Genomic DNA, 13,496 nt, shown 5'->3' on the forward strand with positions numbered 1-13,496 from the left:
CTACATATAGCAGGAGAAAGATATTTGTAACCACTGTGCTAAATAGAAAAATATAGAAAATTGATTGACTTTTTGTTATACTGTATTTTTATATTTTATCTTTTGCCTCGCTACTTTGACCCCCAAGGTTAAGGGTAAGTGAGAAAAAGCAACCTTCCCAGTGCTTATATAAGATCAAACATTTCTCAGCCAACAGTTGTTTCTGAGAGGCCATAACTCCTGCATTAGTTTCATTCACAAGCACACTGTTATCACAGTCTAAGAAGACTTGATCAGCTGCCACTCATGCCTTTGGATGAGTTCATAAGATACAATAAAAAATGGTTATTATTTAAGTTCCAGGAAAAACCAGAGTGGGAAAGGAACACATAGAATAAAAAGAAAAAGAAAAAGAAAAACAATTTTGATGATAATTTCAAAGTACTGTTGTTAGAACCAGATGTGATTTCCTGCAAGCACCTTACAGACCTGACTTATTCGTAGAATATATTGCTAAGCTAAGTGACAGACGAGTAATCAAAGTGAAAGTCAACAATGCTGAGACATGAACAAATCTACCAAGGCAAAAACTGTGTAGTAGAATAGAACAACTTATTTCCAGGTACTACAAAAGGCCTGCATGCTTATTTAAAATTCTAATTTTGACAGTTTTATGAGTCTTCACACCTTGTATAAAGGTACCTGAGGAGGGCAAGGGAGATCTGATCTGTATATTTACCTTTTCAGAATTACCATTGTTCTTTCCCATCCTCTCCCAAGTTACACCTTTTTTTCCTTCAGCACAGTTGAATGAAAGTCTTCTACCAGCACTGTCACAAATAATGACAGTGTTTATCACAGAGAATGGCAAACTTGTCAGAATGATACTACAGTAAGAACTCTTAACTAGGTATTTCACTGTCTATATCACATGGATTCATTTTTTGAAGGTGACATTGCCGATGATATGAAAATTCTCCAGGATCATGGATACAAAAGATAATAGGATTAATGCTTGGAGTTTGTTCACAATTCTTTACAATCTATGAACAAGACCCAGGAGTTAATGAATTCCTGTGTGATGGTGAGGCAAACACTATGAGTTCAGAAACTCTTCTTGTCAATTTCGAACCTAAGAGGAGTGAGTATCTGATTACAGAGTGGACATCAACCATCATTATGGAGAGAGAAGACTTTTCCAAAAGGAAGGTTGATTGGCTCCAGTTTCTGCTGCCCTGAAGTTTGCTGTAGTTGAGCGCAGCAACACCATCTATGTGTTTTTCTAAACAACTACTTCTCACAACTTTTTATATCTTGAATTCATTGATAGTAGAGTCTGAAATGCAGTCAATATTTTTAAATAGTTCTATTTCTCAAAATTTCACCCAAAGGAGAGCAGAAATTGGCGCAACCTTCAGAAGAGCACTTAACATTATCTATAAAATTTTAAATGCATGTGCAGTTCCACAGTTGATTCTTTGCAAAAGTTCATTAATATATATGTCCAAAGATGTTCAATATGGGCTTCACTCAGCAAATACTTTTCTTGCCAGGCACTATTCTAGGCACTTGAGATAAAGCAGTGAGTAAACAAGACAAAGACCTTATAGTAGAGCTTACAGACTAGCGGAAGGATGCAGACAGTAAACAATACATATCCAGCAATCCCACTCCTGGTCACATACGGGGAAAAAAACATAATTCGAAAGGATGTATGCACCCCAGTGTTCACTGCAGCACTATTCACAATAGCCAAGGCATGGAAGCAACCTAAATGTCTATTGAGAGAGGAGTGGATAAAGAGGATGTGGTGCATATATACAACAGAATACTACTCAGCCATAAAAAAGAATGAAATAATGCCATTTGCAGCAACATGAATGAACATAGAGATTATCAAACTAAGTGAAGTAAGTCAGACAAATATCTTATGATAGTACTCATACGTGGAATCTAATTTTTAAAAAGGCTGAAACAAATGAACTTGTTTGCAAAGCAGAAACAGACTTACAGATATCGAAAACAAACTTATGGTTACCAAAGGGGAAACATGGGGCTTATGGTTACCAAAGGGGAAACGTAGGGCTGGGGGGAGGGATAAATCAGGAGCTTGGAATGAACATACACACACTACTGTATATAAGACAGATAACCAACAAAGCCCTACTGTATAACACAGGGAATTCTATTCAGTATTCTGGAATAACCTATATGAGAAAAGAATCTGAAATAGAATGATTATGTGTATATGTATAACTGAATCATTTTGCTTTACACCTGAAATTACCACAACATTGTCAATCAACTATACTCCAATAAAATTAAAATTTTTTAAAAATTAAAAAAAATACCCATAATGAGTAGGAAAATTATGCAGAGAGTTATAAAGTGTTAAGTCTATGAAAAATATAGTGTCAGGAGTACAGGTTAAGGTTTTTAAAAGGGTAGTGAGGGGTAGATCTTAATGAGGTGATATTTGAGTAGAGACCTGAAGAGCTGAGGGAGTTCACCAGGCATATGTAAAAAACTGGAAATAACCCAAGTATCCATCCATAGAGCATGTTAAACACGACAGAGCCATTCAGTGCAATAATTCTATGCATCCATCAAAAAAAAATAAGGTAGATCAGTGTCCTGGATTGGATGCCCAGGGGAGAGACGGAGGCAGGAATGAGTGTGCTGGAGTTTTACTGGGACGGGCCATCCCATAGGGAGCTTGGGTGTTGGGATGACTCTTCAGGGATGTCTCCCGTTGATGCCACAGGGCCAGGCTTTTGTATCAACAACTTCCGCACTGACCAATCATTATAGTACAGTCTTGGGGGAGCCAGTTCTCTTTGGTGAGGGGCACTGCAAAGGGAGGCATTTAGCTAAGAGCTGTCAGCAGGGGTGAAGGAGCACTGGGATCTCAGGCAGCACACGTAGCCTCCACCACCATCTGCACGTGCTGAGACCCCCACCGTATACGGTGAAGCTGGGTCTGGAACACTTACGTGTAGGGATGTGCTTTTCAGACCTTCTTCCTGAGAGTAATCAACAAGAAACGAATTAGACTTGTTATCTTTAGAAGGAAACGGGGGGTGGGGGAGCAGGGAGGAAGGCAAGGCCCCTTTAAGTCTTTTAAGAGCCTCTGCACTCCTCCTTTTGGAAGTCCCTCTCATGTCACAACAAATAAAATGCACCCACATCCCTCATTAAATATATAACTTGTATATAACTATGGAAGAGTTGAATTTACTTGAACTATAGTTGACCAGTTGACCAAATATTACATTTAGAATACATTTAAGTAAATATTATTTAATTTCTAATTTGAAATTTTTTTTTGTCTTTTAGAACCAATACTTTTTTTCAGTCTGAAATCATTCCTTAGGCTCCTGTAAGCTCATAGACTCTATTGCCTGTTAGGTCGATGGACGCTGTTTAGGGAGAAAGAGGCTGACCCACCTTCTGTTGTCTATATTTCTATACTCTGATTTTGCTAACATTATGTTTATTTGTATTTATTTATCTACTTTTACATTTTTATCACTTTAATTAAAAGTTTTATTTTGAAAAATATTCAGACCTACAGAAGCATTGCAAAAATACTATAAAGAACTCTCACATTACCATGATATAGATTAACCTCAAAAATGTTTATTTTTAAAAATCAACCAGATATATCAGAGAAGTGAGATTATAGGATTTTTTAAAAGTTTCTTTCCTATATATCCACCTTTTAGAAAGAAAAAGAAAGAAATTAAATGAAAAAGAAGGAAATGTTGTATGAAAGATTAAGGCAATCTAAAAGGGGAGAATCTTCTGAACAGGTTAGCTGCTGCCCTCCTTGTGGGTCCTTTACCGTATGGGACCAGCGGAAAGTACCCAGAGGGCTGCTCAGTCATCCAGGGTGCTGCGTAGAACTGCTGTTGCTCCCCTAAGTTACCACTTGGTCAGAGAGACCCTCCCACTAGCAGCAAATTATTTTCACCCTCCAGAAAGAGGGGAGACCTCCTTTCAATGGGGTTTTGAAGGGAGGAACTTGGTGGAACTCACAAGAAGCAAGGTTGGTAAAAAGATTTTGAGAAAGAAGTTAAACTGGAGGTAGAAGACAGCACCACACAGTGCCTTGGGGTCCGTGCCTGCACAGCCCAGGGATGATCCTAAGAACATTCAGCTGCACCAGCCCAAGGCACGGCTGGGAGGGCCAGGGTCAGAGGACAGTGTCGCTGCAGGGGCGACCTTCGCCTTGCTGTTTGGTCAAGGTACGGTAACTCAAGCTAATTGTAACATAAACCAGTGTTTTCAAAATGAGAAAGCTCCTGGTTAAGTATCTGATTTCCAATGAGTTATAGGAATGGGACTAAAATGACATTTAATCATCTATAAATGGCATGTAGGACTTTCTTAATATGACATAGTGATCGAGCATGTGAGTTTTAGAGTCAGAAATATTGGATTCCATTCCTGCCTCTGCCACTTATTGGCTTTGGGACCTTAGGCAAGTGATTTTACATCACTAGGTCTCAGTTTTCTCAATCATGAAATGGGTATAATAATATCCCTTACTTCATAATGAAAAAATTAAATAAGATAATTTACTATACTGAAAATATTTAGTCCAGTATTTAGCCTGGGACATAAAGTGCTCGATATTGTTGACCAATACGAAGGGTTTCGCATATTTCTCCTCAGTGACCTTATAAAACCCTGAGAGGTAGATGTTATAATCCTCCTTTTGGAGAAGACACAGCAGCAGAGACTCAGAAAGGTCACCAAGACCACATGGCTGATAATTGATGGAACGAAAATTCCTCCACAAGGCTTCTGACTCCTAAGTTTAGGGAGTTTTCCACTAGAGTATAGATGATACATTAAACACCAGCCAATCATTTAATATTTGTTTTTAAAGGATACAGTATCACAGCATGTATTATCTTACCTTCTTTGCGTATTCACCTTCCTTTTACTGCAATAAGTCAAACAGTAGAGGATATTCCATCTTTAGAACCATGGAATTTGGATGGGTTCATTTCTTGGGGATACTTAGGGTTCACGATGACGTGAAAAAAATGAATCCATGAACTATACCCTATAGTATTATTACTATAGGGTATAGTTATATTACTATAATCTGCTATTGGTAGAACCACATCAATATCTCTGAGAATTAATCACTCTTAGCCAAAAGGCAATAGGGACTCCGTATTATTACTTCCTTGCTCTGGGCACTAGATGTCACACTAAGTAAAGTTTTAGGAGTTTTTCTTCAAAGTAGGGTGTGGCGTAGAGTCTAAACCTTAGCTATGAAAAACCATAGCTATATATTTCTAGTAGAATGTAGTAAAGATGTACTTTCACTAACAAAAAAATTCAGAAAAAAAAATTGTTAATTAGAAAATATAATAGGAGGAATCTGTTTTTTAAGCTCTTTATTGGAATATAATTGCTTTACACTCTTGTACCAGTGTTTGAAGTACACCAAAGTGAATCAGCTGTATTTATACATATATCCCCATATCCCCTCCCTCCCACGACTCCCTCCCACCCTCCCTGTCCCGGCCCTCTAGGGCATCACCCATCATCGAATTGATCTCCCTTTGTTATACAGCAACTTCCCACTAGCTATCTCTTTTACAGTTGGTAGTGTATATATATCTATGCTACTCTCTCTTAAATGTGTGCAAATCCTTGTGTATCAGTTATACCTCAATAGTGTGTGTGTGTGTGTGTGTGTGTGTAGCTGGAGTAGCAGCCTATTGTCATGTTTGTGCATTCTGCTTATTATGCGCATTAAATGGTATTTCCTTCCAGAAAAAAAGGGATTTTTCTAGAGGCAGGTCATGCATACGTATCCGTGGTCGTTTGTGTTCTGAGATGGTGAGAAGCTGTTCTTCCCGGGAAAAAGATTCAAACATGGCCCTAACCTGCAAGGGGTGGAGAAGGTGAAAGGAGAGATAGACAGTGAGGTTCATTAAACCCTGAATGGTCTCAGGAAGGATGTGGAATCATCTCTCTTGTGCAGTTTACACAAAGAAAATATAACAGATGCCTCCCAGCCTTCTGAAACTCATTTATTCCTTGATTTTAGTTCTCAGAAATCTAAATGAGAATCATGGATTGAGATCTGGATGTACATTATTTCCTTTTGGAAAATATATGTGCTTTTAAAGGATATTAAGGAATAAGGGCTCAGTGTATAATAAATAGGTTAGATAATTATATCCCATAACTTAAATGTGTTACTGAAACTCCAATAATTTTCCATTGAAATGCTTTGAATTAATTGGAAACGAGAGAGAATCGATTCGTGTTGCTTTTAGCAGTTATAATGCATCTTTTTTCAAAAGTAACTCAATAATGAATTCGAACTGTGTCTAGTGATCTACACATGAATATAGTCATATATTTCTGTATGTAATTAATGTTGTCAACATTGTAAATAATGTTTCCTAAGTTTCAGTGTTTTCTAGATCATGTGTAATAACAGGTGATTCCCACTGGATACAATTAGTCCTCTATAGTTTGGTAAATTTCAGTGCCGTGATTAAGTTAAGATCCCTCTGATAAGTATGGTTACAACTGATAAGATATGACTCTTTGGGTTTGGGGTCCACCCATGTCTTTCTCTTATTCAGGAGATGGACCGTCGGTCATTTGAGCAGTGCCCTCTACAACTGGATGGTTCCCTTTGGCGCTCAAATCCCGCTGTGACGTGGGCCTTTTCCCCCGGGTATAGAGATTGCTGCTGCCTTGGGTTTGAATAGCCTGAGGTTGCCCAGGTCCCCAGTGAGTCTTTCGTTTTCTTCCTGGGCGCTAAGGGGGATGATGGCAGCCCAGGCTGCTCCTCCTCTAAGAACTCAAACAGCCGCTTAGGACATCACTAGACTATTCGTTTTCAAAAGAGAGGGGGAAAAATGGCTCCAAAATAAAATGTAGATAAGACTATTTCTCTATCAATCCATGGTTGTTTGTGTGTATGTGTTGGGGGGGACGATGGATGAGAAGGTCAGCTCTGTATTCACTAAACAGTTATTGATATTGAATACCTACTGTGCTGGGCTCCAGGGAATATAGGGATTGTCCCTACTCAGATGGAGTAAAATCAGTGCCCCTCATCCTGGCCAACTATTCTTCTTTTTTTTAAAGAGAACTTTGTTTTATTTGTTATTTTTTGGCAGCAGTGGGTCTTCGTTGCTGCATGCGGGCTTTCTCTAGCTGTGGCGAGCAGGGGCTACTCTTCCTTGCAGTGCGCGGGCTTCTTATTGCGGTGGCTTCTCTTGTTACAGAGCATGGGCTCTAGGCGCGTGGGCTTCAGTAGTTGCAGCACGTGGGCTCAGTAGCTGTGACTCGAGGGCTCTAGAACACAGGCTCAGTAGTTGTGGCGCACAGGCTTCGTTGCTCCATGATGGCCAACTATTCTTATATCCTGTGTTTGGGCTGTTAAGACAACTGTGGAGTGCCCTTTCTGGTTTTCCCACTGGCTTGCCTTTGGATCTTGACATGTCACCTCCAGATCCTGCTCTCAAACACACAGACTGTACTAAATGACTGACACTTTGAAAGAGTTTGTGAAAGGCACAACTGATTTTAACTGAACACCTGCAATGGGATAGACCTGCAAAGAATCAAAAAATGAATGACACATACCTGCCTCGAGAAGTTTAGAAAAGAGGAAGGAGGGTAAGACGGGGATACCATTCCCAGATGATACCTTGGGTTGGGAACTCCAGGTTGCTAGTTAGATAGTGTGAGAAGTAAGAGGTAATAATAAAGCATCTGGGAGCCCTGCACATGGCGCTTAACTTATTTGCGCCAACACAGTGGAGAAACTGAGTCACAGAGACATTGGTAACTTCTCAAAAGTCACCCAGCTGGGTGGTGGTGAAACTGAGCTCAGACTGGAACCCACATCTGAGGGCTCTCAAAGTCTATGCTGTTAACCACCACGTTCTCTCACAGTCAGGATACACACCTACAGCTTTCGAGCGCTCTGGAGATGAGCTATGGAACCTGCAGACCGTGGGCTTCTGTATCTATGAGCCACATTTATTTCCTGACAGGTCATGGGTTGACAGCAGTCAAAGAAAAAGCAGGGGCCACCCTCCGGATTCATAGTGTGAATTCTGGCTCTTCTGAAGGGGCCCAACCTGATGTGGAAAATGAAGACCCTCAAAGTGAGTGGTGTATTTATTTGGGGTTTCTTGGACTTGGGCTATATTACACCATGTGCGCAAATAGATTTCCAAATTCAGGTTAGCAAAACAAACTCTAAAAGGGTGTTTTTCTCTTTAGTAGCAGTTGCAGCCACTGAGCAGAGCCCTGCAGAAAGCCCGCCCACTTCTCCCTCATCGGGGTCTCGGGGCATGCTGTCAGCCATCACCAATGCCGTTCAGAACACAGTGAGTCGTTAGCTGCTTCCTCTGTTTTCCCTGAGGTCTGCCAGCGCCATCTTTTGATATTTCTATTTACCAGTGACCTAGATACGTCAGAGAAAAGATGGCCTTGCTCATAACTTTGGATTACGGTTTTGTTATGCTTTCTCCTACAGAGTAGGTGTAACCTTGGAACCAAAATGATAAGAAGAAAATGAAGTATACTCTATGTTTAAAAGAAAGGAGCTGCTTAGAAGGAACATTTTTCAGTCTGATGTAACAATGTCCTTTCCCATGGCTGCAAGGACAGTCTCTGTTTGGAGGGGAGAGAGGGCTTTTTCTCAGAGCTGGGTCAGCTGTTTTTCCAAGATGCTCTGTGTCTTTTAACCTTCACTTTGAAAAATAATAAAGTGATTCATATATATATATATATACATATATATATGTATACCAGGATAGAATTGGGAACATTCCCCAAGATGTTTCTAAAGTGTTTCCAGATAATTAAGACCAACATTTTTGCTCCATACCTACCTCCCAATTCCCACTCTTCTCTTTTCTTGAATAGCCCTGGTACCCATCCTAGCTTCTTAAAGAAGCTTAAGAAGCTTGTTATTGGCAGCAAAACACTGATGAATAATGAAAAAATGGGGCACACCCCAACTGAGATGAAGCAGCTAGCTCATCTTCAGGGTCAGGAAGAAAGGTGTATTTTCTGCTGTGTAACACCAAATAACTAGTTTTTCAAGAAATATGGCTCACATCCAATTTATTCATTCATTCGTTTAAAAAAAACTAAAGGTGATTAGCCCTCATTATAAAGTCAGGAGCTATGCTAGATGCTGGACATAAGCTGACAGATAAGAAGGCATAACATCCTGGAAGGTGGAGGCAACTCAACAGCTGTCAAACGCAATGCAATATGGGAAGAGGAGGGGGCTGTGGACACACGTATGGGAGCGTCTTACCCAGACTTCAGGTCAAGGCGTGCCAGAAATAGGAAATGACTGTTCCTCTCGCTGCTACGTGAGGTCCTCTAGACCAGGGGTCCCCAGTCCCCAGGCCATGGACCGGTACTGGGTCTGCAGCCTGTTAGGAACTGGCCTGCAGAGCAGGAGGTGAACGGCCGGCGAACAAGCGCATCTTCACCTGCGTCTCCCCATCACTGGCATTACCACCTGAACCATCTCCCCACCCCCACCCCACCCCCCATCCGTGGAAAATTTGTCTTCCACGAAACTGACCCCTGGTGCCAAAAGGGTTGGGGACCGCTGCTCTAGACTAAGCAGAGAGAAGGGGTACAGCAAGCATGTGTCCGAAGTCAGACAGTAGCACAAGTCCAGTAGGCCCGTGGCAGGTGTGGGGGGAGGGGTGCAGGGTCGGGAAGGGGACGGAGCTCTTTCATCATCTCTGAGGTGAGACATGAACGCATGGTCTCCCTGAGCTACGGTGCAGGGCCCTCTGAGTTTGTCCTCAGCACCCTCACATTCCTTCCCGTGTGCTGCCCAACCCTCCGGTTCTCCCCTTTCCCAAGCTCCAGACATCCCACACCAACTCTGCCCTTCCTCAGAGTCCCTTCATCCTTCCTTCTCCCATTTTATTCCCTACTGAAGTAACCCCTCGTAGGATTTAGAAGAAAATAAGTCAAGTAATGCAGAAGTGTGTATCCCCTAGTCCTCCCAAAATCTGTGCATTTACAAAAACCTGTTTTCTAGTGTGATTATTGATTGGATCCCAAATCTGAAAACAAAGTCTAAATGTCCAAGATGGAGATGACTAATAAAGCATATTAATCAGTGAAATCAAATATTGCTATGGAAGTAATAATGATGAAAAATAGATAATGCATATAGATAATGTAATAATAAAATATACCATATGCAGACTCATGTAAGGTGAGAAAAACACAGAGATATGCATATTGTAATTGTAGTTGTGTAGTTGGCGTATAGCCAAAGAAGATGTTGCAAAGAAATGTAAGCAGTTCTGTTTATACATACAGTTTCTATGAGTGAATCTTGGTTTTTTTCCTGTTTTTTAAAGAGAAACAGTGGCTGGCAAAGGAATTTGCAGGAGGATAACTACATAATAGAACAATTTTTAAAGCCAGAAGCATATGGAAATCAACCTTTCTTATTTCATGAATATACTAATTATAGGCAGTTATTGCTACTTTCTGAAAGTATGCAAGAGCCATCCAAACTGCCTCAGGGTCCTACACTCTAGGGCCCTAGATTAAAGAATTCCTTAAAATGGTAAGAGTATTTGACATTTTTATAGACTGCTCCAAATAATTCTGTTACTTGGATTAAAATTTTTTCAAACAAAAACAGCAATTGGGTCACCTATTAATTTTTTGTCTTAGAAACATATCTATTCATACACAAAGCCAATAAAATTAATCCCTAATGTGCTTTGGTTTTCTTAAGCATCCTTTTTTTCTTTCCAGCTCTTTATTGGAGTGTAATTGCTTTACACTATTGTGCCAGTTTCTGCTATACAACAAAGTGAATCAGCTGTATTTATACATATATCCCCATATCCCCTCCCTCTTGAGCCTCCCTCCCACCCTCCCTATCCCACCCCTCTAGATCATCACCAGTCATTGAGCTGATCTCTCTGTGATCCTTTTTTAATAACATTGCATGTCCTACAAATTATATGACATATTCTCTTCCAAGGAAAAGAAAATAGGATTAAATGGATGATAAATCTCCTGATGAGAAAAAATTGTGACTTTATATTGCTTTTAATATTTGAAGGTAGTGCAGTCTAGGAGGTGCTGACTGCCTCAAAACAGCAAAACGTAAAAACCTAATCTCATGCAGTTATCTCATTGGCAGGGTAAAAGCGTCTTAACAGGTGGTCTTGATGCTTTGGAATTCATCGGCAAGAAAACCATGAATGTCCTTGCAGAAAGTGACCCAGGTTTTAAGCGGACCAAGACACTCATGGAGAGAACTGTTTCCTTATCTCAGGTTGGATTATGTGCTTCTGTGATTTGTTCTTTCAGTCAATAAAGTAAATAAATTTTTATTTATCTTTTAAAAATAGATATTTTAAAGCACATGTCAAATTCAAATGACACAGAATAGCAGGGAGTGAAAATTGAGTTTCTAATACACCCCTTTCCCTATCCACCCCTCATGGGAGAAAACCATTGTTAACGACTTCCTACAGATTCTATCAGTGACATTATATAGACAGATTTAGGTGTAAGTATAGATATATAGATATAGATACGGATATAAATATGGTGATATAGATAGATGTAGCTAAACATATACATATATATACACATATGCACATATATACATACAAATTTTTTCAGCCAAATGTTAACATACTAACCACACTCTTGTACTTTGCTTTATTTACTTAATAATTTCTTGAGGATGATTCCATTGATACCATTTGTCTTAGTCCATTCAGGCTACTATAACAGAATATCACAGACTTGGGGAGGCAGGGACACTTATGAAAAGCAAACATTTATTTCTCAAAGTTCTGGAGTCCGGGAAGTCCAAGATCAGAGCAGCAGCAGATTCAGTGTCTAGTAAGGGCCTGCTTTCTGATTCCTAGGCAGACATTTTCATACAGTTTCTTCACTTGGTGGAGGAAGGTGAAGGTGCTCTCTGGGTCTCTTTCATAAGGACACAAATCCCATTCATGAGGGCTCCACCCTCATGACCTAATCCCCTCCCAAAGGCCCCACCTCCAAATACCGTCACACTGGGGATTATGTTTCAACGTTAGAATTTGGGGGAAACACAGACATTCAGCCTACAGGACCTTCTGTGCCTCAGATTATTCACCTGTACACTGGGAACATCAGCACCTACTGATAGCTTTGTTGTGAGGAGTAAATGAGTTAGAATAGACCCGGACTCATAGTTAGCACCCAAGAATGTTAGTTACCGTCATTGTCATTTTTATGTGCCAAGATGATAGGTGGAAATGGTACTTCGTTGGAATTTTAATTTATATCTCTCAGTGTGCAAGGTTAGACTTCTCCTCTCACACTTCCAGCTCTAAACTTTTCCTCCTTGAGAAATATGATATGAAGACTTTAATCTATGTTTTGCTTACTTATAGGAGTCAATAAAATTAAAAATAATATTTATCTTGTTTTCCAAATACAAAAGTCTAATATGGAACTTGCTCTTTCAGATGGCGCACGCCCAGCTCAGACCCCAGCCCCTTTCCCCATCCCCCTTGAGAGTCTGATACACCAGGTCTCTCTATGTCTTACCAAAATCAGGAGCACCAGATGCAGGGTTTTATAAATTTCACAGGCAGGACAAACACATCTTCCCACGACTCAGTGCTGAGAAGCTATCTTCTGACAGCTATCACTGACAACAGGTTAGTGGCAGCTCCGGGAAAGTTTGATTTTTAGGTTATTTCTTCTTGGCTCTTCCAGAATAACCCACATATGACCACTGTGATATTACAGTCCAGGTAGGGACGTGACGAGATCAGCTAGACCATTCACCCGCCTGATCCTTAAAGAAGAAAATAGATTTTGCATTAATCAGGCCATTAGTACTACATGTTGTAAAAATACAAAATAAATACAAAACAAACCCAAAAGTAATAATAATAACCCAAGTATCAATGTGGCTTAAAATGAAAAAGGTTTATCTTTCATTCCTATAGGGTCAACTTACCTGGGCAGCTCACATCTTGTGGCTCTACCGTCTTAAAATCCTTTACTTCCAGCCTCATAGAAAGGGGATAAAAATATGTGGAGGGCCATTAATGACTTCAGCCTCCTGCCAAACAGTCATTTTTCATTCATTCATTCGTTCATTCATTCTACAACACATTCCACAAATGCGTTTTGAATGTGCACTCTGTGCCCGGCACTGTTCTAAGCACTTGAGATACATCAGTGGTCAAAATGGATAAATACCCCTGTCATTATGGCGATTTTGTTCTAGTGAGGAGGACAAACAAACGATAAGCATTATCTTGTATTTTAGAAGATGATGAGTGCTGTCAAAAAAGTAAAAGAAAAAATAGAGCAGAAAGAGGGTAATCAGGAACATGGGAGGGAGGGGCAGGTTAAGTATTGTCAGATTGTGAGGTAGAACTTCATGAAGATGATGACATTTTGAGCAAATACTTGAAAGAGATGAGGGGCTTGACTATGCAGAA

General features: G+C 40.2%; 1 protein-coding gene across 3 annotated transcripts in view; it reads left to right on the forward strand.

The window, feature by feature from the left end:
- FAM114A1 (family with sequence similarity 114 member A1) overlaps window positions 1-13,496 on the forward strand; it is a 66,033-nt gene that overhangs the window by 25,286 nt on the left and 27,251 nt on the right. The window contains exons 4-6 of one of the 3 annotated variants that reach the window (XM_057725644.1): window positions 8,025-8,138; window positions 8,257-8,363; window positions 11,180-11,314. In XM_057725644.1, coding sequence (XP_057581627.1) covers window positions 8,025-8,138; window positions 8,257-8,363; window positions 11,180-11,314 — 356 coding nt within the window. The remainder of the gene's footprint in view (window positions 1-8,024; window positions 8,139-8,256; window positions 8,364-11,179; window positions 11,315-13,496) is intronic. The other 2 variants (XM_057725645.1, XM_057725646.1) reach the window with 2 other exon arrangements.

The sequence above is a fragment of the Hippopotamus amphibius genome, chromosome 3 (assembly GCF_030028045.1).
Source record: "Hippopotamus amphibius kiboko isolate mHipAmp2 chromosome 3, mHipAmp2.hap2, whole genome shotgun sequence".
In the NCBI taxonomy this organism is placed as follows: domain Eukaryota; kingdom Metazoa; phylum Chordata; class Mammalia; order Artiodactyla; family Hippopotamidae; genus Hippopotamus; species Hippopotamus amphibius.